Source organism: Clarias gariepinus, chromosome 7 (assembly GCF_024256425.1).
Source record: "Clarias gariepinus isolate MV-2021 ecotype Netherlands chromosome 7, CGAR_prim_01v2, whole genome shotgun sequence".
In the NCBI taxonomy this organism is placed as follows: Eukaryota; Metazoa; Chordata; class Actinopteri; order Siluriformes; family Clariidae; genus Clarias; species Clarias gariepinus.
This window is the reverse complement of record NC_071106.1, coordinates 14,491,964-14,519,529: the sequence shown is the minus strand read 5'-3', so window position 1 is coordinate 14,519,529 and position 27,566 is coordinate 14,491,964. Positions and strand designations below refer to the sequence as shown.

General features: G+C 36.6%; 1 protein-coding gene across 2 annotated transcripts; it reads right to left on the bottom strand.

Annotated features, from left to right (window-relative positions):
- On the bottom strand, positions 1-27,566 carry cracr2aa (calcium release activated channel regulator 2Aa). 2 transcript variants are annotated; one of them, XM_053499797.1, is made up of 18 exons: positions 27,300-27,566; positions 23,247-23,520; positions 17,909-18,020; positions 17,446-17,638; positions 15,262-15,408; positions 13,493-13,583; positions 13,150-13,245; positions 9,143-9,330; positions 8,891-8,962; positions 8,755-8,800; positions 8,593-8,669; positions 8,071-8,437; positions 5,477-5,609; positions 4,984-5,065; positions 4,548-4,662; positions 2,805-2,906; positions 719-795; positions 1-558 (listed from the first exon to the last, which is right to left on the bottom strand). In XM_053499797.1, the coding sequence occupies exons 2-18, from the start codon at positions 23,445-23,447 to the stop codon at positions 474-476; spliced, it is 2,184 nt and encodes a 727-aa protein (XP_053355772.1). In that variant the 5' UTR covers positions 23,448-23,520; positions 27,300-27,566; the 3' UTR covers positions 1-473. The 2 variants fall into 2 exon arrangements, with proteins under 2 accessions (XP_053355772.1, XP_053355773.1); XM_053499798.1 differs by having other exon boundaries at positions 5,477-5,606.

Sequence of the window (27,566 nt, the reverse complement as noted above, 5' to 3'; positions counted from 1 at the left end):
GAAAGCAAGTTATTTCATGTTTCATCGTGAAATAAGCACCATTTTGGCACTTTAAATTAAGAAATGTAAACGCTTGTACTGTAAACAACAAAAAGTATGAGACTACTATGAGATTTCCTTCATCTATGTTTTTTACTAGTTATTATATGCTGGTGTAAATATCATAACAAGGCTTATTTTGGCTTTTGGTATAAAGAGCCTTTTTTGTTTTTTATATGTACAGTTGATCTACCAAAAAAAAAAAAACCTATAGTGCAAATCATCACCCTCATCATAACACTGCTCATTTACTGTGGTGTCAAGAAGTTAAAAACAATCACATATATCTAAAAGTGTTTTATGATGTTAAAACCCAGGTGTAGAGTGTGACAGAACGGTGTAAAACATACTGTTCTGTTAAAACCAGGGACATGGAAGGGAACGAGCTACAACTCAGGCACTACAGGTGGTGTGTGTGTTTTAGGATCTTTCTGCTAGCAGCAGGACTTCTTCTTTGAAGAGGCATCAGCCAGAGAAATAGTTTTCTCTTTCTCCCTGTCCTCTTGTTCTTTTAGAATCCTATAAAAAAAAGGTTTCTGTTACACAGCCCTGAACAACCAAGGAAGTAGTAGTTGAGTAGTTTAACAATTTTCAATTATATCCCTCAAATACATTACAGGTTGTATGAGGATAAAAATCCCTCTTAAGTTCAACAAAGCTTTATGCCAACATACTGTACCTTGCCAAGTGCACCATAGAGTTGGTCACATTGTGGCCAGATAAAGCACTGCACTCGAAGAAAATCAGTCGAGACTCCTGCAATACAGCACAGTGATCAAGCTGCTTAACTCTGTGCAGTACACATGATTAATGCAAGCAATAACCTGTCATCCCATCCATTTCCTCCTATCAGCTAGGATTTTTAGAAAAAAAAATTTTCAAGTGCTTTTATATGATCAAATGGACTCAAAAGCACTCAAAACATCACAGGAAGCGCAGTCTGTAGAGTGGAGAGGGAAAAGTACAAGAGCAGATGAAATACTAATTAAAGAAATAAAATTATTTATTACCTAATTCCTGATAAATCCTGCGTCCTCTCTTTCAACTAGAGTACTTAAGTTCTTTTCACAATGGGTGGCTGTTGTATAGAAAACGTGCTGCCTGGTACTTTTTAAGAGCTTGGCTTTCTATTCAAAAGAGCTGTATCATTATGTATAATAAATACTGAATGTACGATGGTACGAAGAAGTGGTCAGATTTGTAAAATCTCAGATTCTACCAGAGCACTATTATACATCGTGGTTGTTTTTACAACCAAGTCCAAGGCAAAATGTGTGTAAATACAATGCCTGCCAAAATAAAAAATTTCATTCAAATCACCTTTAGTTTTGACCACAGCACATAATATGGTGGCCAGTTCATATGTGAAAATTATTTCTCAAGTCCTGAAAAATGGCTGTGCCATCAGGGAACAAAAAAAATAAATTAAATCTATAGATGTGATAACCTGCTCGTTCAGTACATTCAGGTCGTCAGCTGAATTTATTTTTATTTGCCACATACAGTAAGGTTGAGTCTAGATCTGACAAAGTGAAGCAACCCAGATCATACCAGTGCATCCAAAGGCTTGTACAGTGGGCACTTTGTATGTATGTATGTATGTATGTATGTACAGTATGTATGTACAGTATGTATGTATGTATGATGGTTACATCGCTTTGTGCACTTCCATTTCTTACACCAATGCGCTCATCGCTCTGGAAAGGTGTCAGTCTAAACACATCAGACCACATCCTTTTCTCTGAATAATCTTACTAATAATTCTCATAACATTGTGTGCATATACAGTAGATATGCTCTTACTTTCAATATTAAACAACATGGCTATAGTTTGAAACAGTGATGATTTATCAAAAACCATCATAGCGGTCAGAGAGTTTGTTTGTGGTTCACAGAAGAAATGTAGCTAATAGATGTTTGGAGGCACTTTGCAGGGACATGATAAACACCATTTTTGTTCACCTTCAGTTAGAGGAACTTCTGACAGGAAGTACAGAACATGTCTTTTCAACTTGTATCCATAAACAAAAAAAAAAAAAAAAAATGTGAATAAATTTTATTTTTAGATCAATAGCTTTAAAATAATTATACAATAAAGTTCTACAACCATTGTGTACCTTCCATGGCCCTCTCACAACAGAGTATCAAATAATTAATAACAGTCCTTCATGTGAACTCCTTAGTTAAGCAGGAAAAACAATCATATACTGTATATGGTACATTATAGATTCACTGTGGGAACATACACGTAAATATTCATGGTCATAAACACTTTGGGTGTGTGGCTTGATCCGTTAGCATGATGCTCATTTTTCAGGCAGGATAATGAAAATCAACCTTCAGTTTGCTAATATGCTTTTACTTTTAATATTAAACAAAGCTATGGTTTTTACTGTGGATTTATTTTATTCATGTCACTTCACCAAACGTTTAAGTGATCTCTATTCATGGATTTATTTATTTTTTCTGACCATATTTCTTCTACAAAGTTAACTTTACAGTACTATGCTATCTAGGTTTCAATAATGTTTTAATTAGCTGCAAATCTCATTATTTTTAGCTAATTAATTTACAGCTATTTAAAACTTCAGGTTTTTTTAATTTTTTGCTAACTGCTGCTCAATAATAAGAATAAGACCCTTCTAAAAGGCGTCCTTTTTTTGCCAGGCAGTGTATACAGTATACATTTATAGCAATTTATTATGTGTTAGGTGTTGTAACACACGTTACTGTAGGTGTCAAAAACCTAATATGAAATCGCTCACCTTAGCCAATTTTTCTCCTACTCGGGACTGAATCTCTCTCTGGTCCTCCAGATCTGTCTTATTTCCCAGCAACATAATAGGAATGTTATCTCCTGCTCCTTCCTAAAGGGAATATGATAAAAATAGGAAATAAGTAAAGAACAGAAGTCGTCTGCTGCTTGACAGGTTGATGCAACCACAATATGTACTGTATGTCACAATGAAATTCTTGTTTTGGGCTGTATAAAGACACACACACACACACACACACACACACACACACACACACACACACACCAAAAAAAAAAAAAACACTATGGAATGCTATTCAATATATAAAAAATGACAATGAATTCATTAACAGGACCATCTCTATATCTTTATTTTTATTCCTTATCTATTTTTCTGTTTTTGCATAGAGGAGACATGTCTCTTAATCAGAGACCTTGCCTTTCTCAAGGATTTGCTGAATTCCTCACAGATAAAATTATAAATTACACGCACCTCAAATGAGCTGTAGGCACAGCAGATAAAACCTTTGACACATTATCCTTCAACCCATGGGGACACTTTCTTTCTAAACAGCACGATTAACTGATGGAGCAATATTTTAATATATATATATATATATATATATATATATATATATATATATATATATATATACTGTATATTGGAGTCGTGACCAGTTACAGTGAATGCTGCATTTTTCATGCTATTTGGCACTTCATTTCTGATTCATCGTGTAAATCATGTAAGACTAATTGGCTTTTTTTTTTTTTTCAGCATTTTTAGGCGTCACTTGCTTTTAAGTTATATTGTATTACCGTTAGCAGCACAAGTGAGCTTTGTTTTTTCACTCTGCACTGTCTATCCACTCATTTTTGTTTAGATGTTGGAAAATAACTAAGATTTTTATTTCTTTCTACAGTTTAAAACAATGCTAAAGGTAAGAACAAGAATCAACAGGCACCATGCGATACTATATTATCATAATAAGGTGCCTAGTTGATTTGTGTTGCCATTCTGCTAGTAAAATATTTGATAAATATTTGATTCAATGTATGAATCGCTACCTGTAGAATTATTGAGGGGATAAGCAACATTATTGCTCCTCAAATGCAAATGTATATATAAAAAAAAAAAATTGAAACAAAGAAAAAACGATTTGTAAATCTGAGTTGTAATACATGAATTGCCACACAAAAGAATCAAGAAACATAACTGAAACTATTTTTGTTTCCCTTTCTCCTTTAAACAGTCAATTTTAAGATGTATCTGCTACTTAAGATCAGTAAAGCCTTAATAACAAAACCATAATGGCTATTTGTTAATTGGGGATTTATGAGGCTGGTAACTCTACAGCAGAGGTGAGTTTTGGTCTTGCTTTACTAACAAGGTCTTTATGAGAGCCAGTTTCATCATGGTGCTTGATGGGTTTTGCAAATGCACTTGACAATACTGTTCTTGCAAGAACTATTGCAGAACAGCTGACTTCGGGTCTTAAAATGTATTTATCTTAATTAATTCCCTAATTCCTCATGTTATTTCATAGCTTTGTCAATAATCCAGTATTATTGTTATTATAGAATGTAGAAAATAAATCCAAACTTGTTTCCAAACTTTTGAATTGTACTGTAGGTCATTTCAATAATTTAGATGAACTACGCCTAAAAGTCAAATTAGGCATCTGCAAAACCAGGCTATGGATATGCATAAATATTTGCATACATTTTGAACTTGGTGTGTACTATCGTGGATTACCTGTACGCTGGTCAGCCATGATCTCACTGCTGTAAAAGTCTGCTCACAAGTGATGTCATACATGACCACTACACCGTCTGCCTTGCGGAAAAACTGCTTAGTGATGCTGCGATACCTGCCAAAGTGTTGGAAAGGAAATTAGTGTAAATAGTGTAAAAGGAGATATTTATGTCACGTTTATAGACAGAGTGAGAGAAAGAGAGGAAAAAAGGATGGTGAATTAATAAAATTAAATATGTAGCCACTATAACATACTGTACATGACACCATGCACAAACTTGTCACAAGGATGTTTAGCTGCATAAAAAAAAAAAATTACTATAAATGTATTTAATAATATTAAATTTTTTTTTTAAAGTGAATTGTCTGTATTTTCTGTCGGCATAAGCAAAATCAACAACTGCTCAAAATTTATACAGTATAGTAGTGTACCTACCTTTCCTGCCCAGCTGTATCCCACATCTGCAGCGCTACCTGACTGCTGTCCACTGTAAGTGTTTTTACACTGTAGTCAATTCCTACAGTAGATGTAAATAGAGAAAAAGCAAAGAATTTTTTTCTGTGACAGGTTGCTTCAAATTATTGTCAACACCTCTGTTAAAACGTGCTTCTTTTCCTTTTGATCATCTTTAATCTTTGAACCTTTCTGTCTCCCTGTGGCTTCATAACAGATCAATGAGCATACGAAATGTGCAGCCTGAGAGTAAAGGGCAAAGATGATTGATCTGATGTTGGGACAGACAGTGATATTGATGTCCTGTAAGGGGAATGAGCATCCACATCCACACTGACATTCAAATGCAACTTTTTAAGCACAGTTAAATTCCTAAACATGTGAGAAAGAACCTGTTTGGAGTTTACCTACAGAACAGCCACATGCTGAAAAACTGATACATGCACACAACGTTTATGAGAAAAGTATTACTTACCGACAGTTGCTGAGGTTCCTGGGTAGAACCCATCTTCACAGAAACGGCGCAGTACTGAGGTCTTGCCAACGCTGGAGTTTCCCACCATAAGAATCTTAAACAGACGGTCTGGTCCCAAGTTCGCTCCCTCCTGCTGAGTAAGAGACAGCAGAACAGATAGCACTAATCCAGTTCATACCACAGCACAGTTGAGCTCTCAAATCTGAGTGGACAGAAGGTGTTAATTAACTTTCTGGCTATGAAAATAAAATTAGCATTCCAATAGTAACAACTTCTGAAGGGTCAAATTCAAGAGTTATGACAAATTTAACTCTTGATATGCTCAAGTTTTCTTATCTACTTATTCACCGCACTTTAACAGGCAGAGATATAGCTGTAACTTTACGTTTTCTGCCACAATAGAGGGCTTTTAGGTTTTTCTGGCAATAAAAACAAGCGAGGCAGGTGAGAGGACTGTTTATACCTGCTAATAAATATCATCAGGAATGAACTTTACACAACATTAACTGTTAATATAAAATGATGAAAATTTATGATGTGACATTCTCTTAAATAAATAGAAAATGGTTACCATTTACCATATTGCTAGGATACATACGAATGTTGTTCTGGATGTGCGTTATTTAAAAATAATAAATTTTGAGTCACATCACACCATTTTTATCACTGATTACTTTCCTACATCAGTGTGCCCTGTGTTGATTCCTTATTTAATAACTAATAAGGTTTTGCAGTTATTGCATACCCACACACAACTTAATTTAGAAAGATACATCATTCCCCTTAGTCGTACTCCTCTAAACTAGGAAAGCATAACTTATGTCATGCTTTCCTAGTTTGGAAACTAGGAAAGACTTTGTCTAGTCGCTTAAAACATGTCAGTCTAAACCATTTCATCAATAAATATTTCAGACATTCTAGCCTTACTAAAAGAGCTTTTTGTCCTCTAAACAAATACGTCATTATATACATAAAGAATACAGAAAAAGACACAACTCCCACCGACATTTTCTGTTTTAAAAACAAACAATATGAATGAATGGCAGGAATGCATGAGAAACACTACACCTGTTGATCACTGGGCTGGGACAGTGGGTCACTGTGCACTGGGGCAGCAAAATGTGCTGGCATCATGGCAAGTCATATGTACAAAATAGAACTTTTTAGGTAATCTGAATATAAGCAACTTTAAGGCCTAAAACAGCCTACATCATTAATGACATTTACTTACTGTATACACTATCAATGAGTTGGTGCCATTGCTGCTCTTTAAATTGAAATAATAAAACTGTTGTTCACACAAGACAGGAGAGTAACATGAATGCCACATTGCTGATTAAAAAAAAAAAAAAAAAAAAAATTGGGTTAATGTGCAATTAAGTGCACATAATGTTGTCTCTACTTTTTTTTTCTCTCTATCCAAAGGTGTAAATAAGTTCATTCACAGTTTTATATAATCCAGATCCCAAAGATGCTCTATTGGGTGGGGATCTGGTGACTGCGGGGGCCATTTTTGTACAGTAAACTCATTATAAGAAACCAATTTGAAATGATTCGATGCTCAGAAACAATGCTCAGGTAGCCCGTGGCATTTAAATGATGCCCAATTGGCACTAAGGGGCCTAAAGTGTGCCTAGAAAACATCCCCCACACCATTACACCCCCACCAGCAGCCTGCACAGTGGTAACAAGGCATGATGGATCCATGTTCTCATTCTGTTTACGCCAAATTCTGACTCTACCATTTGAATGTCTCAACAGAAATCGAGACTCATCAGACCAGGCAACATTTTTTTAGTCTTCAACTGTCCAATTTTGATGAGCGCGTGCAAATTGTAGCCTCTTTTTCCTATTTGTAGTGGAGATGAGTGGTACCTGGTGGGGTCTTCTGCTGTTGTAGCCCATCCGCCTCAAGATTGCGCGTGTTGTGGCTTCACAAATGCTTGTCTCATACCTCGGTTGTAACGAGTGGTTATTTCAGTCTTCTATCAGCTTGAATCAGTCGGCCCATTCTCCTCTGACCTCTATCATGAACAAGCATTTTCGCCCACAGGACTGCCGCATACTGGATGTTTTTCCCTTTTCACATAATTCTTTGTAAACCCTAGAAATGGTTGTGCGTAAAAATCCCAGTAACTGAGCAGATTGTGAAATACTCAGACCGGCCCGTGTGGCACCAACAACCATGCCACCCTCAAAATTGCTTAAAACACCTTTCTTTCCCATTCTGACATTCAGTTTGGAGTTCAGGAGATTGTCTTGACCAGGACCACACCCCTAAATGCTTTGAAGCAACTGCCATGTGATTAGATAATTGCATTAATGAGAAATTGGATAGGTGTTCCTAATAATCCTTTAGGTGAGTGTGTATATATTATATAGCACTTGAGGGTTATGGGCGTTGTGTAAGCGCCCAACAGTTGCAACTTGGTGGTGGTGGGGTTTGAACCTAGGACCTTCCAATCAACAGACCAATGAGCTACCCCTGCCCACAGTATCCTTAACAGTGTGTTGTTTTTTTCTTGATTTTGGAAGGTCAGTGTAATTAACAACTGCTATTTAACTAAAAGTGGGAAGTTAAAATGGCTTCTTACTGGTTGGACAGTCTCCTTGCCCACAGGTTGCCCCCGGGGTGAGGTGGGGGTCTGTGTGTGTCTGCTCTCTGGTGGAGGACCCTGCGAGATTGGTGTGCTGGTAGAAGGAAGGATGCTGGTCATTTGGAGGTCAATGCCCTCTTCCAGGTCTTCGTCTTCCTCCTTCCAGTTCTTGAGCTCGGCTTGGTACTCCTTTTGCAGGAACTGGGGGAGGTGGTCTTCTTCAATGGAGATGATCCTCTGTAGATGGTGAGTAGGAGAACGCCATTGCTCTGCTTGACCCTCCTGCCCTGAAGCCAAACCCTGTCCCTTTACACCTCTTGCACTCTTCCTCTTAGAATGTGGCAGTATGTCCTCGTCATCATCACTGAACAGTACAAGAGATGACAAATATGCATTCATAAGCGTTCATAGAAACATACTGTAATATATTGTTTTTTCTATTTAGATATGAAATTTATTTAGATACAAAACATTTGTCTGATGGCTTATTTTATTCACCTGAAATGCACTTAAAAATACCTCTTAAATGATTGTTTCCTTTCTGGATATCCAGGTCTCTGTGCCCTTGATGCCTTTACAGTCGAGTTCTTTGGTTTCTGGGGAACCAAACATGATTACATAACCTTATTGCCTTAAAGACCTTCGCAAATTGCCAAGCCTGAATAACATCTATAAACTCACTTGATAGGACATATCCTGCTCATCCCGTAAATGTTTGTTCATTTCCCTAAAAAAAAACAAAAAACATTCAAACACCTATTTGATCAGTTCAGACAAAACAGGCTGTTGTTTACTGGATTTCTAGTAGTATTCTTGCCTTAATAAATCTAGTTGCTTAAGTAGACTTGCTCTCTCTCTTTGCAAACTCTCAGTAACTCTGTACATCTCCCTGAAAATCAGAAAAAAACATAAAGCAACCGGGGCCAAGAAGACACATTCACATTCATGTAATGTTGGTGGCCAACCTGTCGCTATGAGCAAATCCACTGTAAAGCACATGAACGTAAACATGTTGAAAATCAAGGTAAGATGTGTACAAAGTGCGTGTAGAGTGTGAGTGAGTTCTCACAGCTCTCGCTCCTCCTGTAGGCGAGAAGCTTTGTCCTGCAGCATATTGAGCTGCTCTTGTGCTAAGCTTAGCTCCTGAGCGGTTTGCTCCAGCTCCTGAGACAGCTCCTCGTTATACTGCTTCAGTTTCACGTTCTCCACTGCGGTCTCCCTCTGCTCGCTGTGAAGCTCACGACACTGCTGCTCTAACTGACATACACACACAAAAAGATCTCACTAACCCAAAGATTAGAGAAATACAGTGAATTGTAAAGCCTAAAAAAATATTTAGAAATTCAGCTTTGAGAATTATTCATAAATTCCGCATGAATTCTTTTTTTTGTGTGTGTCAGATTAAAAAAAAACATTAATCTCCTCCTGTAAATTCTAAGGAATATTAACTCTTTAATGCAACACATTTTAAGCTGCTTCCTATTTGAGGTTTATGTATGCAAATTTCCCTCTTCAGTACAGGTTCTCAAAACAATAGAACTGTATGTTAAATGCAAAACACTTATTTAAAGCATATTAGTGCTGATTTGGAAGACTTGAAAATATAATGATATACAGTGGAACCTTGGATTACGAGCAAAATTCGTTCCGAAAGCGGGTAAAAATAAAACAAATTAAGCTGCACTTTACCTTTAAAAAAAACCAAAGTTCAAATAAATCCCGACAGATAAGTGTTTCCGTTTGTGCGCGCAGGCGCTGTGTATGTGTGTATATGTTCTCTAATGATACTCGATTGAGCGACACACTAACAGAATCACTGCTGTAAAGTAAAAATAAAACAAATTAACCTGCACTTTACCTACTGCTGATACAGAGAGAGGAAATCGATTTTTAACCTCTTTAATGAGACTTTCTTTTGCTTTACACGCGCACACATGTGTTATAAGAAACAGTACACACACACTGTACACATACGCATACAAACAAAATAAAATATGTTGATATACGCTGAAATACGCTGATATTTTTATCGCTCCCTTCCATTTTGCAGCCCGCAACAGAACACTCCATCAAATCAATACACAGCTAACTGCTTGCGTCTCCTTCCGCCTTTTGGATGACGTAAATGCTTCTTCTTCGTTGGTGTTTACTGGCGGCTTGCATCCGAAAGTGCACTTGGTCAAAAGTGCGCTGTCAACAAATAACTGCGCAAAGACATGATGCAAGCTTTTAAAATTAATTAAAAGAAGCTTCGAGGCAGAAGATTTTGCCTTAATCATTTTTTGTAATCGAATTACTCGAGTTAATCAATAAATTGTTTCAGCCCTATACTCTGTACTCGTAAGCCAAGACTTCAAGTTAAAATTTATTAAAATTCTTTGCTTATCTTGTGAAACACTTGCAAACCGCGTTACTCGCAATCTGAGGTTTCACTGTACTGTTGTTTAGCTGAACTCACTATGTAGTTTATATTTATAAGGGCACCTGAACTACCAGTCCAAAATGCAGAAGGCAGTTTTACAGCAGGTATCAGATGCGTTTCCTTATATGTAACATTTGCACTGACACTATTGGTTTTTCGCATGGTAATGACGAAGGGGATGTAACAAGTACTATCCACAACAGGATATGTACAGTATAATCTGTCATATAAGGGGAAGTAGACAGGTTTCTGGGGACTGAAAGCAAATGAAAAGTTATTATTTTTTTATTATTTATTCTCCTCACTTATTCTCTATACCGCCTATCCTGTACAGGGTTGCAGGAAGCCCGGAGCATATCCTGGGGGGCACAGGGTACTAGGTGGGGTACATCCTGGACAGTGTGCCAATCCATAGCGGGGAACAAGCACACACACACTCAGACAGTACGGCAATTTGGAAATTCCAATTAACTGGAACTGCATGTCTTTGGACTGTGTGAGCTAACGTGGAGTACGAGGAGAACATCCACATGAACACTGACACAAAGGCAGGAATCAATCCCTTGACCCCAGAGGTGCAAGGCCACAGTGATAACCACTACTGTATGTTACTGTGCTGCCTAAAATAGATACAGTACATGTATCCAAAATATTGTGGCACATAATTTTTAGATCAAATGCTATTCATCAAGAACGTAGTTTGAGTGAGAATGATTTTTGTTCAAAACAACTGTAAATCATCTTGCTTATTGTTTTAATTTATTTAAATAGAATTTTGCATGCAAAGTTTGTTATACAACACTTTGCACTCATATTTATCAAGGGTGCCAGTCATTTAAAAAAAAAAAAAAAATTTGCCTCTTAATTTTTGTGTCTCATGCACTTTTCTGAAAAAAAAAAAAAAAGTGTTCACGCAGGACCTGTCATGATCCTGTCACATCAACACCATGGTGAAAAAGGCCCGGCAGCGTCTCTACCACCTCAAACGCTTGAGAGACTTTTTACTCCTGCACCAGAGAGAGCATCCTGATGGGAAACATCACGTCCTGGTTCGGGAACAGCACCATGCAGGACAGACGAGTTCTACAGCAGCAGGTGGTGTGATCAGCCGAGCGCCTCATCCACACTGAGCTCCCTGACCTGCACTCAATATACAACAAGAGGTGCTGGACCAAGTCCAGAAAGATCAAGAAGGACCTCAGCACCCCCAACAACGGACTGTTCTCTCTGTTGCGTTCAGGAAAGCGATTTTGCTCGTGAAGGCCAATACAGAGAGACTGAGGCGAAGCTTCTTCCCGCAGGCGATAAGGTCTCTCAACCAAAACATCACACAGGACTAAAAACATCCTTTTGCACACTGTATTTTTATGGGTATTTCTCACACCTGACAATTATAGTCCATTTATGGACATTATACATTTGTACACTCATGCACATTTGCACTTCACTCAATTTATAGACATTTATACATCAATTCATTTTGCACACTTCTAGTCATTTCAATTCTGCATACTTTCTGGACATTTATATCCATTTCATTTAGCACATTTTCTATATTTTGCATATTTGTACAGTCATTACTGTGTATATTTTGTACAGCTAGGTTTTTCTTTCTTTTTTTTCTATATTCTGTTCGTCTTATCTGCAGTTTTTCTATATTTTGGAAGGAAGGTCTATATACTGTATTTTAGTATTTATTTTACTAATTTACTTCTATTTCAATTGATAATTGAGATTTTAAAGGTCATGAGCGGTCGTATAAGCATTTCACTGCAAACCATACTGTGTATTTGACAAATAAAACCAACAATCCATCGTAAACAAAACACTTAATGCACTTTACACTTAACTATAGAGATTGTATTTTTAAGTGCTGTCAGAAGAGAAATGTCCAGCACTAACAGATCATGTGCAAGGACTTGTTTGATAAGAATGCAACAATGGTGCCAAGCACTGCCCCATGCCAAAAATAGTCTGAAAAGCTGGATCATACCATGAGCCATCTCAAACCACTGATTAGACACCATTCAGTATTTGTGCTCCGATAAACAAAACATTGGTGGACTCCCTTTGTTGGCTTTGATTGCTTGAACAATAGAGAGGTGTAATTAAAAGAGAAAGGGCTAGTTTTAGACACTTGCCGCTACTACATTTAATTAGCATTTTTTTAAAAACTAAAGAGCTGTCTTTTTATATTGGAGATAAAAAAAAAAAATAGGAAGCTATTTGTCTCTTCCTTGTGTGCGTCATTATTATGTCAGTAGTATCAGGCTTTTGTAGGATAAGATTTAATTAACTAAGGAACATCTTTATTAAAGGGAGAAATATTCTGCCCTCTGAAATAATATAATAACCACAGCATTCTGAAAAGAATAAATGCTAGTTAAATAAAAAAAAAAAAGATTTGCGGGATAAAAACAATATTTTTTGTTGTATCATTTCTAAATACTGAACCTGTTCTACTAAACAAACTACCGTGTCCATTACATTCACATGCCTGTATTAGTCAATTATTCTTCAAACGTGAATCCACCATACTGTATGTGTCCATAAATTAATATACACAATGCTTTTCCATTTTTTTACATTTGTTTTATGTGAGACTAAACATGCAAGGAAAAAGAAACATCCAGAAAATCGAAACAGTTACTCACCCGTTTCTGTTTGTTTGAAATTAGTTCAAGTTCCCTCTCTTTGTTAGAAAGCTGGTACTCAAGATCTTGACTGCGAGTTAAGAACTTTTCAGAATCCTGAAGGACAAATCAGATCTCATAGAAATAAGAAAGGTGTTAAATATATATAAAAATATATGTGATTAAAAAAATTGTTGGGTGTGCTGTTATTGGAAAATATTATTTTTAAAAGGAGAGGTACAAGGATTTGAGGAATTCTGTCAGATATTTGATAAATAGCATATTTTGAATATACATTGATGTGCTAAAAACCAGATAACATGGTTATTTATTATTTTTTTTTTAAATTGTTACTATATTTTACCTGTAAAAGAATCCTCTCCTTTTCATTTTTGATCTGTTGCTCCATTTCTTCATAGAGACGCTGAATTTCATCATCGTGGGAGGCCGCCTTTCTGTACAGGACATATCAGCTATCAGATCTATCACAATTATGTGAAAATTGAGCGTTTTTCATCTGTAGTATTTTTGTACACCCACTGGACACTGAAACTCATCCAACAACCCAGTGCAACTTATTCAGAGAAGATAATTATTACAAACAACACATTCAACTCTGGCAAACCCAAACTCATATTTCCCATGATAAAGTGAACTTCCTTCTGCATATCCTGGCTGATGTCTCACTGCAGTGTCTGCAAGTTACACTTAAAAATTTATTTGTGACAAGCATTTTGCTTTGTACACTAACCCTAGCTATACTCACAATGGATTAGATGACCATTAATTAGTGTTTACCAGAATTCGCTATTTTGTGCAGCATTGTACTATAATTATGCCTAGTTTAATAATATCCATTGGTGCCCCTTTTCCTTACAGAGAAAGAAGAGAAATCTAACAAGAAATCTAGTGGTATGTTGGTTCTTAAGGCAACCGTTAGAGGTTTCCAGATATGGGACAGACTAGATAAAGGAGTTCGGTTAGCATGTTAATTTATGCAAAAACATTTTATACTGAGCATTAAGCAATTTAATCGATTGGCAACATACACTTACTAAGCACTCAATTCGGAGCTTATTCATGCAATTATCTACTCGTTAATGCGATTATCTAATCAGCCATCAAGTGTGAGCGGTACAATGCATAAAATTAAGCAGATACAGACCGGGATAACATACCACTTTTATTAACATTCAAATTAGCCATTAGAATGGCTAAGTGATTTTGACCTTTGCGTGTTTGTTGGTACCAGAATATTTCTATAACGGCTGATCTCCTGGGATTTTCACACACAACATTGGATCAGCTGTGCAACTTTTAAAAAGATAAATTAATAAATATAAAATCCACTGAGTAATAGATCAGTGGACAGAAGCAGCTTGTTAATGAGTTAGGTCAACGGACAATGGTCAGATTAGTTTGACCTGACAAAAAGTCTATAGTAACTCAGATCACGCTGCAAAATTTTGGTGAGCAGAAAAGCATAACATGTCAAGCTTCAACAGCAAAAGAACGCACTGGATTCCACTTTCATGCGGGGAATGTTTTCCACTAATCAGTCATGGCTTGAATTCCAATGTGTATTTAAGTACTGTTGCATATCATGTACATCCCTTTAGGGCAACAATTGACCATCCACTTATGGCTATATTCAGTATGGAAATTCACCATGACCCAAACCAACAATCGTCTTAAATTGGATTCATGAACAATGAGTTCAGTGTTCTTCAGTGGTCCTCCCAGGAACCGGCTCTAAATCCAATAGAACACCCTTGGGATGTAATAGAACAGGAGATTCAAAGCATGAATGCGCACCTGAAAAATCTCCAGAAATTGCATGATGTAATCACGTCAACAACAAGTACCAGAATCAAGAAAAAAATTTCGACATCTAGTAGAATTCACACCATGAAGAACTAAGAGCAGAGAGAGGCACTACCCTGTTTTAGTACAGAATTGTGTTTCTTATAAAGTGCTCAGTGAGTGTACAATATTCAGTCAAATGTTTGTGGACACATAACTATCAAATATTAAATATCTTACCCTAAAACGATCTACCCCCTTTAATAACCGACTGCACACAGCAATTAAACAATACTGTCTTCATAATAAATAAAATAGTAAATGACTGACCTTTTTAAAGCAGTTTCCATCTCACTCTTCTCCTGGTTAGCTTCTTTAATTTGGTACGTGACCCTGGCAAGAAACTCTTCAAAGTTAGACAGTAGATGAGGCTCATCCCTGCGCAGCTGTGCCCACAGACTGCGCACTGCTACTGGACTAAGACATGAGAAAAGGTCAAATAACTTTGTTTAGAATATATCTTTAGATATATATATACACTGTACCTTTAACGTCAAAAAAGCATTTAGTGAAAAAAAAGTAATAAAATAAATAAAGGCCAATGAATGCACTGCGAATAGTTAAATGCTGTAATCTAGACAAGAAGCCATGTTTCATGCCTTTCTTATTCTTTGCTTGTAGTTTATCATCGTAAACATCAGTGCAATCCTTAATTTTAATACCATAACATTTTGATATCTTATATACAAGCTGTCAGGTATTTGGACAGGGGCAACTTAATATGCAGTCCAAAGAGCTGCTCATTCAAGTAAAGGTGGTTATCATTAGGCAACAAATCGGAAAACAAACCTTTAAAAAAATTTAGGAGCGGCCAAATCAATTTCTTAAAAATTAGGTAATGTGTTTGCATGCTCTTCCACACCACAAGGCTCGGAAAACCATAGAAGCCAACTAAAATTAATGATCACAGAACTCCTTCATTGGTTTAAACAAACAAACCAAAAAAAAAAAAAAAAAAAATCAGCCAAGGTAAGTGGTCAAAACAAAAAAAAAAACATGTCCAGAGTTCTGATAAAAGATTACATTAAAAAAGTACAGTTTAGGGAAACGTAAAGGAAGGGCTCATGTCCCAAATGAAACCACATCATCTATTTTTAATCAAACAGTGGAGACAGTTTTACGCACTAGAGTTTATGGCCACCAGAGAAACTAAAGGCAGAAAGACCCACAACCAATCAGCAACTCAAGTTGTCCAAGTTCAAGTTCAGTCTAGGCAATCTACACACCAATACATGGATTACTTCATTTCTGATTCATTGTGGTCTTGTGCAGAGAAAAAAACCTATTACTGGTCAAAACCTTACTGTTTATGCACTGTATCATGTTATCCAAATTGTCAGTTATTTTCTGGAAAATTACCACGAGCCAATAGGATAGACTTCATCAACTTGATGCATTACACTACAATTCTCTTTTAGGCATCATGGAATGTTTGCTATGAGGTAAATTTGAAACTAGTCATGCGACATGAGTGATATTTACTTTTCATAATCAAGGATGAGAAAGTTTGGTATTAAAATGTCAATGTTTGATCTGACAGGACACCCAAGGGAACAGCGCAGTCTCTTGTTATGATTGATCGTGTTGTGGAATCTTACAGGCTGTGTTACTCAGGATCTTTCTGCATTTTGGAAGAACTGAGAGTTGCCTGACCTTGGCAAAGTTTTTTTTTTTTTCCAAAAGTCCAATTATAGGATATTTTCTATCAGATTAACGGGAAGATTCTGTATAAATGGTGATTTCAGCAATGAAAAAGAACATAAAATACAATACAACATAAAAACTGTATTCATTCTCTTTTGCAACAGGTGAAAAAATGCCATACTTAAAAACAAACCTTTATAGCAATACTTATTCTCTTCATGTTTAACAGGATGGAGTTTGATCATAAACATAATTCCCATGCTCTGCTGCAAGCTGTAAGTATTTTTATTCATGTAAAGACTTGAATAAAACTCTAGACATGTTGTAGTATTTAATCTGTAACGCATGTTGACGAAGTCAGCAGCAGGAACGATTCCTTGTTATGTTTCCTAGAAAATTGCATTTCAACCACATTGCAGAGCATGGGCTCAGGGCTGTGTTTGTCTAATGATTACATTTCGGTGAGACATGAAATTTATGTCCCGATGAAACCGATATAGAATGCAACAGGGAACTAAATTAACTTTTGGGTGTTAAATTATTTTTTTTAATCCCCTGCTCATTGTATTTCACTAAAAAGATTAAGCGTATGAGGGTTTTGATTCTTAGTGTGAATGCTTTCCCCATGTTAAATGAAATGCAATACTGTTTGTTTATTGTTTAACTTTTTTAACCGCTGAAATTGCTTTTTCACCCTGGTGTGGAGTGATCACTATAAACAACACAGAATATTTGATGAAGCTTAAAAGAGAAAATGTTCCAAGCCTGCAGATGGTTCAGTGACTATGTTTGTAAACAGGTTCGCCTCACTCCTCAAAGACGTTGTTGGCTCCCAGGTTCTCCATTAGAATACAGAAGTGTTTCTCCTCATCATCCTCGTTCACGTTGAGCTTATCCTCCCACTGACTCTGGTAGAGCGTATCAGAAGAAATTGGCTGTGAGACATGACCTGGAGCAGGCTTTGGAGTTGCTGCTGATGCTGTAGGGCCAAATATAAACTCACCTGCACCAGAAACATGCAAAGTATTGTTAGAAGTTTCTTCCTAACTACATCATCCAGAGTTGACACCACCCCCAACAGAAAACACCGGATGACAATACTCTTTTACAGGTTGCATACTAGATTGATTGATTGCAAACTACAATTGATTGTTTTGAATAGAAATACCTAAAGACAAATTAATACTGTAACGCATTTTTAAAATAATATACTTCTTGATAAAGTACAGCACGCTTAACTTTTAAACGTCTGATTAATAAAATAAAGACCCACTAAAGCCAGAGGAGAACTCCTCAGGGGTAAGGAATCCGTTTCCGTCTGCATCCAACGTATCAAACACATTTTCGAGCTCCTCAGCACTCAAAGGCAACTCTTGAAGCAGCCTCTGAAAAATAATATAGGATAAACGTACTACGCATTAGGATACATTAAAAGTCAAATTTATATCACACTGCTGTTTAAGTCTTGAATTTAATTGGTCGTTTTTTTTCACAGCTTTAACAATATAACATATTTGATATTTAATTTGTGATTGTTTCTATAGTTACTGCACATTCACAGAGTCATGCAGGGCAGATGCTCCACATAAGCTCAGCCTAAGAATAACTAGATGAAATATGCTGCCATTTCAAATTGAAAATAGAAACACTGACATGGAGAAACTTTAATCAGGAGACATTAATTTGAAATGGACAGTATGGAGGACTTTCCAGTGTCAATGCATTGTAAAAGTCACGAAAACCTTAATAAATTCAAGAGAATGAAAAAAAATTAGACTGGTAATAAATTATTGTTGATTTGTTTTGTGGATTTTCCAGGATATACAGTGGTGTGAAAAACTATTTGCCCCCTTCCTGATTTCTTATTCTTTTGCATGTTTGTCACACTTAAATGTTTCTGATCATCAAACACATTTAACTATCAGTCAAAGATAACACAAGTAAACACAAAATGCAGTTTTTAAATGATGGTTTTTATTATTTAGGGAGAAAAAAAATCCAAACCTACATGGCCCTGTGTGAAAAAGTAATTGCCCCCTGAACCTAATAACTGGTTGGGACACCCTTAGCAGCAATAACTGCAATCAAGTGTTTGCGATAACTTGCAACGAGTCTTTTACAGAGCTCTGGAGGAATTTTGGCCCACTCATCTTTGCAGAATTGTTGTAATTCAGCTTTATTTGAGAGTTTTCTAGCATGAACCGCCTTTTTAAGGTCATGCCACAACATCTCAATAGGATTCAGGTCAGGACTTTGACTAGGCCACTCCAAAGTCTTCATTTTGTTTTTCTTCAGCCATTCAGAGGTGGATTTGCTGGTGTGTTTTGGGTCATTGTCCTGCTGCAGCACCCAAGATCGCTTCAGCTTGAGTTGACGAACAGATGGCCGGACATTCTCCTTCAGGATTTTTTGGTAGACAGTAGAATTCATGGTTCCATCTATCACAGCAAGCCTTCCAGGTCCTGAAGCAGCAAAACAACCCCAGACCATCACACTACCACCCCCATATTTTACTGTTGGTATGGTGTTCTTTTTCTGAAATGCTGTGTTACTTTTACGCCAGATGTAACGGGACACGCACCTTCCAAAAAGTTCAACTTTTGTCTCGTCGGTCCACAAGGTATTTTCCCAAAAGTCTTGGCAATCATTGAGATGTTTTTTTAGCAAAATTGAGACGAGCCTTGATGTTCTTTTTGCTTAAAAGTGGTTTGCACCTTGGAAATCTGCCATGCAGGCCGTTTTTGCCCAGTCTCTTTCTTTTGGTGGAGTCGTGAACACTGACCTTAATTGAGGCAAGTGAGGCCTGCAGTTCTTTAGATGTTGTCCTGGGGTCTTTTGTGGCCTCTTGGATGAGTTGTCTCTGCGCTCTTGGGGTAATTTTGGTCGGCCGGCCACTCCTGGGAAGGTTCACCACTGTTCCATGTTTTTGCCATTTGTGGATAATGGCTCTCACTGTGGTTCGCTGGAGTCTCAAAGCTTTAGAAATGGCTTTATAACCTTTACCAGACTGATAGATCTCAATTACTTTTGTTCTCATTTTTTTCTGAATTTCTTTGGATCTTGGCATGATGTCTAGCTTTTGAGGTGCTTTTGGTCTACTTCTCTGTGTCAGGTAGCTCCTATTTAAGTGATTTTTTGATTGAAACAGGTGTGGCAGTAATCAGGCCTGGGGGTGACTACAGAAATTGAACTTTTAACTGTGATAAACCACAGTTAAGTGATTTTTTAATAAGGGGGGGCAATTACTTTTTCACACAGGGCCATGTAGATTTGGAGTTTTTTTTTCTCCCTTAATAACATAATCTTCATTTAAAAACTGCATTTTGTGTTCAATTATGTTATCTTTGACTAACAGTTAACGGTTTTTGGTGAGCAGAAACATTTAAGTGTGACAAACATGCAAAAGAATAAGAAATCAGGAAGGGGGCAAATAGTTTTTCACACCACTGTACATCTCGTTGATGCAATCATGCGATTGTCAGAAGTGACTATACTTCATGTTGAAGCGTGTACAATATTTGGACCCACTATATGGACAAAAGTACTGTATTTGGCCAAACCTGTTGATAATAGAGTTCAGGTGTTTCAGTCAGGCCCCTTTTCCCCAATGAGGATCAATCTTAATGTTTTTAGCATACCAAGACATTTTAGACAATGCCCAGCAGTTTGGGGAAGGTACTTTTCTGTACCAACATGACTGTGCCCCAATGTACAAAGCAGGGACTATAAAGATATGGTTTGATGAGTTCGCTGTGAAAAAAACTTGACTGGCCCACATAGAGCGCTGATCTCAACACTTTTGAGCACCTTTGGGATGAACTGACATGGAGAACTGTAACAGAGATTGCGAGCCAGGCCTTCTCATCCGACATCACTGCCAGACCTCAAAAATGCTCTTCAGAATAAATGGGCACAAAGTGGAAGATGTTATATTCAAAGTGGTAGATGTTATAGCTGCAAAAGGGAGACCAACTCCATATTAAAGTATATGTCATTGCAGGTTTGTCCAAATGCCTTAGTCCATATTTTCAACATGCTGTTTTTGAGGAAATAATCAGCTTCAGATTATTCCAAGCTATAAGTTACATTTTCCTTACATTTTAGGTATGGCTCTATTTAGGTATGGCTCTAATACATAACTAGAGGTACAGTATGTTCAAATGGAAGAATTTACTTTTATTAATGCGGATACGTATTGAAGCAATGGCAAATTTGTTGTTAACATTTTAAGACAATTGAAAACCTGTTATCTTCATAAAAACATAGCAATTTTATGCTTCTATAAAAAAAAATTATAGAAGCAATTTTTATGCTTCTACAAAAATTTTGTTTTGTTTAATATGCAATGAAACTGTCATATTGGAAATAACATTAAATTAAAATGTAATTACAGCCTTTTTTGTCCACCTAAAATTTTAAAAGAAAAGATTGATAATTAGACTGTGTTAAGTATTTGGTGCTCATTGCCATAGATACAGTGTAAACATCTTATTCCATAAAGCAAATATTACACCCTGTAGTGCGATTAAGCAAACATTTACAAAGACAGGCAACTGTTTAACTACATCATAAAACTTACAAGGATCTATGAGCATGATATGAGCAACGATGAACAACTTTTAGGCTAAAGCTTCTGAATAAACAGTGTTCATCAGGCTTAGGTGTGACTGGTGTGTCAGCAGGCCGTTCTGCTATGTGGCTTTAAAACGCAAGTTGTTAACACTTTGGGTTCTGGTGTGACACAAAGTGTCAGCCAGAACTTCTCAGCATAACTGGAACTCTTTATGAGTTACTGTATATGGAAGGAAAAACTAGCCTGGCCATTTTGCCTAAGGCCTTATACTGTATATGCCATTACCATTCTTTTATTACCATTTATTTGGCTGCTCTTATTGTTTTAAATGTTTTCATATATTATCCATATATTTTCTATATTGTGTATTTTTGTGTATAGTTATTTTATTTTTAACTTTTATTTGTATATTTTTATTTTATTCTTCCCTAGTTAAACTTACCCTTTATTTTAATTTTCATATTTATTTCCTATTCCTAGGTCAGGAGCAGTTGTCTAAGCATTTGACTGCATATCGTACTGTGTATGACTGTATATGTGACAAATAAAATTTGATTTGAAAATAATTCACAGATTAAAACCAAAACATTACAAATGTACATTGAGCTTTTACATTACCCATATGCTGTGCTTCCTGTTCAAATGAAATGAAAATAAATTAATGTATTTAAATTAATTACAATTACATATACAGTAAAGAAATATGAGCAAAACAGTATAATCCAATTTACTAAATTAATAATTGCGTCACTCGCTGACGCCCGTTTGTTCACTGAATATGCAAATGTATTTCGCTTTGGTTTCTACTTCATTCACACAAATCATAAAACAAAACAGGAAAAAAAAAAAGAAATGGAAACGTTTATGTTTCTAGGGACTTGTGCATCCAAATGTGTCAGGACTATTTATAAAGAACCTGAATATAGATAAGGAGCTGATGGATATCAACGCATCTCCATAAACACTGGATCAAAGGTGTTACGGTTTCAGAGTATGAGCCCACAAGTATGAGTGGGTCATCAAAGAGATCGGTCACAATAGATGGGAATCGATGAGGCTAGCTAATCTGCACAATAATACAACCGAAAGGGAGTCTCTCGAAGCTCTGTCCTCGGTCCTTCATCTACTCATGGCTGCACAAAATGCATGTTTTACAGAATCCACTGAATTAGAAGTGGGAAAACTGTAGACTATGTCTCAGCACATCTCAACAAAACACTGCTGGTTTATCTTCATGTGCACTTCTATTGTTAGATAATACTGTATACTGTTTAAACACCTGGGATATTACCTTTTTTCTGTAACTATAAAGTAGTTTAAAACTATCATGGTTAAACTAACACTGAAGACAAAGCTGTCTTTCCCAGTTGATTTGTGATTTTTTTTTTATAATCCTAATAGGCGGTGTATACAATAAAGTGCTGACAAAAATTACTAATCTAAGAATTTGTATTTTATGTGCTTGTGACACTTAGGGATTTACCTTTGTAAAAAAATTTAATTACGTTTGGTGACATTTTATTCATTTTTTATTTTATATTTTTATTAAAATCATATTTGTGAACGGTCCTAAAATCTCTTTAAAGTTTATATACTGTATGTTACAAATGGTGTATTTCATTGTGGTGGCCATGCCTGGTAATTACTGTCTACATAAATAAATAAAACATTATACTTCTTACAGAAATGAAATGCTTTAAAAGTAAGCAAATATGCATTTTTTTTCTTTGCTCATGTTAAATGTTTAATCTACTATGTGGTCAGTGTAGGTTATAAATAAATGATACAATAAAACTGTGTTACTTTCTGAAAACATAAATCCATAAAAATGTGTAATACTTTTTTTAGGCTTGCAGCTTGTTAGTAAACTTACAGATCCTGTGTCATCCAAATGCTTATTTTATTTTTATTTACTTATTTAGCTTTTCTGAGTAAATTTTTTGTCTTTAAAATTAGGGACACACCAGCCAATTTTTCTATCAAAAATTTAAGTTTTTCATTTGATTTTCCAGCTTAAGAATTCCAGGCAAAGTCTTACCTGCATGTCCCGTCGAGTAACGAAGCCCTTGTCCTCGGTGTCACAGATCTGAAAGAATTCATGACTCTTCTCCAGTACAGTGCTACTGTCACCCTGCTCCTCAGGACATCCACCGACATTGGACTTGCTTTTCGGGTCCTTTCCTCTGAGCCTGGATGCCCAACTCGCCTTTAAATCACGGGTCTCACTAAAAGCTGCCATTGTGGTATCAATCGGGTGTGTAATTGGTGTGTGTATGTGTGAGAGATCTCCAGTCCCTTTACTTGGGTCAGCTCTAGAGGGGAGAATCAAAAGAACACAGAGCTTTAAGTTTCTACCACATCGCGTAGCCTGTCAGAAATGGTTGCTGCCCGTCATCTCTTAGCAACCGCCTCTTTAGTCAGTGCAGGTGCTGAGATGTGCGGCAGTATCAAGCCAGAGACCTGATGAAAAATTGATTTACTTAAAGGGTTATTAGTTTTCAATTACATTTTTGAACATCCTATTCCATATCTTTTCCCTGCATAGCTGTTTAAACAATCTCCACTCTTCTGAGAAGGCTTTTTACAAGATTTTTGGCCATGGCTACAAGTTTAGGCTGTAACCTGAGGCAATGAGGGGAATGTGTTCAGTGGGGTTAAGGCCAGGGCTTTGTGCAATGCGAGTTCATCCTCTCCAAATTTGACAAACTATATCTTTATGGAGCTTGCTTTGTGCACTGAGGCATTGTATTGCTAAAACGGGTTTGAGTGTCCTGGGTCAAGTGAAGTGAACATGTAAAGCCATACAATGTACAGAGTAGTGATGGGTCGTTCATGAACGATCCATTCTTTTTAAAAGAGTCTTAAATGTGACTCAGAAGAGTGATTCGTTCCTTTTCTACTGGGCACACATGTGCAAATCATTGCAAAACCTCCGTAGGTTATGTACAGGAAACTGGATTGAGCGATTCTTTCTCAATGACTCTTCTAGTCCAGGTCGTGACTCTCATAGACGCTAAGCAGTGCAGTACACAGCAAACAGAATTGAACGATTCTCAACGAATTTTCAAGTCCCGAGTCGTTCGTTCTTTTCGTTCCTAATTCCCATAGACGCTATGCGGTTTAATAAATTCAAAAGAAAAATCAACTCTGACTGGAAGATATGAGAGTTAAACTATTCATTCTGTTTATTATAATATGTCCTTAGCTACATTGTAATATTTGTATCACTAGAACTATAGGCAAAGTTTGTGTACAGTATGTAGACGTATTGGGGGTTTGTTTATTGTAAAGGCAATATTTTATTTCTAAACAAAAGAACAAAATGAACTAAATGATTTAAAAAAAGGTTTGTTCATTTTGATGAATAAGATTCAAAGAACCGAGTCACTAAAATGATCCAAACTTTCTATCACTAGTATAGAAATATACTATACAATTGTTTGTTTTAAACATTGTGGTAAGAGTTTGAGAAAGCACCACATGTGGGTGCAATAGTCAGGTATCAGTAAATGCTTGGATATTAATGGTTTGCCAATGACTGCTGTTATTTGGGCTGTACAGATGATAAAATCCAGGGTGAGAGCATCGGCGGCAATATGTGTATAATGCAATTCTATGGCTTTTTCACGTTTTATAATAATAATAATCTTATGTTCAAGTGTAATACTTTTGCATCAGAAAGATATTTTTAGTCCCGCATCAAGTATATGTGTATATTACATTCTTTCCTGGCATTTACATAAAAAAAAAAAGTTATACCTTTTTTAAATGTGAAAATTATATATATTTAAGAGGTGGAGGCAAACAGTCAGAACGTTAATGGTTAACAAAAGCTAAACAGTGATGCACTAAAGGCAGGATTCTGTATACTAGGAATAATCAAAACCACAAAGAAACATATTTCAAACACAGCCTGAAAATGAGAAATGTCGGTCATTTCTTTTAGGCTTAGCCCAAAATAATCTACTTTTCCAGGCTTAGAAGCTTATCACTCATACTGGAAAATGATAAACTCTTGGCAAACTAATGGTTTTAGCTTTTTCCACAATGAGCCTGTATAACCAAAACTAACATTATCAGTGAGACGTCATTCTTTTCGCTCATGATATTCGATTGCATGCGCCACAGAACAAAAGGAACATAATACAATGCAGTGCACACACCCAAAGTTACTCGCATGTACACAAACTTCTACTTGGTATAAATGTTCCGTCATACTCAATTCACTAAAGGGTCAGCAGTAGCGCAAATGTTTGCGAAACAATAAAAAAAGCACCACCTTAAACCACCTGAGAATCCGCCCTACTAAGGCCGATTTATGGGATACCATTCTTGGTTACACAGGCTGTTAGTAAGAACTGTGGTTGTCTTAGTGCTCGCAGTAGAAAGCTACATTTTCTTTTTTCCATGCAACCTGTATCTCTTTGTTTGACCTTCAGAAAAACGTAGATTTCAACCAGACTGGATAAAAATTTCTTTTTAAAAACACTCGCAACTAGTCCTATGTTGTCAAGTTTGACTATGCATACATGTAATTAATAATAAATGTTACATTTTTACAATGGCTGGATCAAAACAAAAGCATAATATGGTAAAAGTGAACACAGTAAACAAGCACAAAATATTTATACATAGTTCACCACTAGCTGATGTGCAATAGGTGCTGCTCTCAGGATGCATAACTATTCAATCACTTATCTTCAGTACACCATTGGCCCTGGACAAAGCAGAAAGACCAGGTACAAGACGAGACTAGGTGGCCAGTCCATGCACATTCCTACAGTCATTAGCACCTAGCGGTTCTTTAACATAGCCAGTCCATCTGGTATGGTTTTAACACAATGGTAATTGGAGAGCCCTGAGAAAACCACATGTAGAATAAAATCCTACAGAGACTCACGGCTTAGATTTGAGCCGAGGAGACCCAATGCTACACCACCATGCTGACCTAGATGCACAATGACACAATGTAAAGAGAATATTATGAAGTCACGCAACATTATACAAATACTTTATATAAAACTCCCTGTAGTACCGCATAGCTTTTATATATATACAAAACTGACTTGACGGTTACATTACACAAAAATCCGGTCCACCAATCAAACCTAAAACAACCTCATCAGACTAAATGCTAAAGAAGAACTCATTTGCAAAGCAAAAACTCTTGGATTAGACAAAGTTACACACACATGTGAATTCATTTAATTTTTTTTCATACAACTTGCTCACTCAGGAGGTTGAACATGGCTGTTTTTTCCCCCTAACCTGCCGTAAAGAAGTCAATCAGTCTAACAAAAACAAACAAACAAACAAACAAATAGCTCTTGGGGGAGGGGAGATCATAAACTTTTTGGTAAGAGTCCATGCACAGGTCCATGTGTTTGTCCTCATCCTGGTTTACTGGGTAGATGTAGTGTTTACACCATGAGCAGCTTGTGGATTTTTAAATGATCCATTCATTTATTAGTTCATTCCTTCATCTCACCTACAAAACCTGTCTGTCTGTTTGTAAAACAAGCTCCTGCATTTAAACCATAAGTACATAAGCTGCTCATTTACATTTTTATCTGATCAGCACACAAAGAAACTCTTTTATTTTTTTTAACACAAAACGTGCTTAACCACTTTGAACAAACACAGATGACAAAAAAAAAACATGGACATACGACGTTAAAGTGAGATTTTAAAGAGACAGTGAAACATATGTGCAAATGTAGAAAAATAGTCGTGTTGTGACAATTCAGTATCAACTGAAGAAACATAGGAAATCCCTTTTTTCCCCTTTATGATTGTAAGATTCCATCACAAACACTGCGACGGGCTGAATCCCAAATTATTGCCTTTTGACCACCTAGTGCTCTACATAGGGGGCGATTCAGTACTTGCTCCACTTAACGTAGTGCACATAGGAAAGGCGCGTAGAGTAATTTCGGACACCGCCGATGCCCTGTGGAAGTTTGGTGACAGGGACACATTTTCACACTTCCTGTTGAGCCAAAACATTCTAAGGACGCGGTGGATCAGTACTGTTTATATGTTTAGAGCTAATTTAAGTAATTAAAATGATAAAAAAAAAAAACTCCCTTACCTTGTGTTACTTGCGAAGAGTTTAGCCGTGTTAGCTCATCTTCCTGAGAAAAAAGTTCCGCTCCTGTAACACCTGTTCACTCCTCGGCAAACAGATACAACATTTCCAGAACCTTTTCAAAGATGAAAGTGATGATGGATGGTCATACAACATTTAGAAACCTAATTCCATGTGTTTTATTCCATTAATTCATCTTGTTTGGTCGAAACGCTTCACTTTTCTCTCTCTCTAAACGCTTTGTTTGATTTTTGTCAGCTGAGAAGGGAG

What these genes read in the sequence shown, in the direction of transcription:
- cracr2aa (XM_053499797.1), bottom strand. Translation starts at nt 23,447, where the DNA reads ATGGCAGCTTTTAGTGAGACCCGTGATTTAAAGGCGAGTTGGGCATCC. An exon ending in GCAAGGAGACTGTCCAACCA is followed by an intron (nt 5,610 to 8,070) that starts GTAAGAAGCCAT and finishes TCTCTTACTCAG; the next exon opens with CAGGAGGGAGCGAACTTGGG. An exon ending in TCTATGGTGCACTTGGCAAG is followed by an intron (nt 559 to 718) that starts GTACAGTATGTT and finishes TTTTTTTTATAG; the next exon opens with GATTCTAAAAGAACAAGAGG.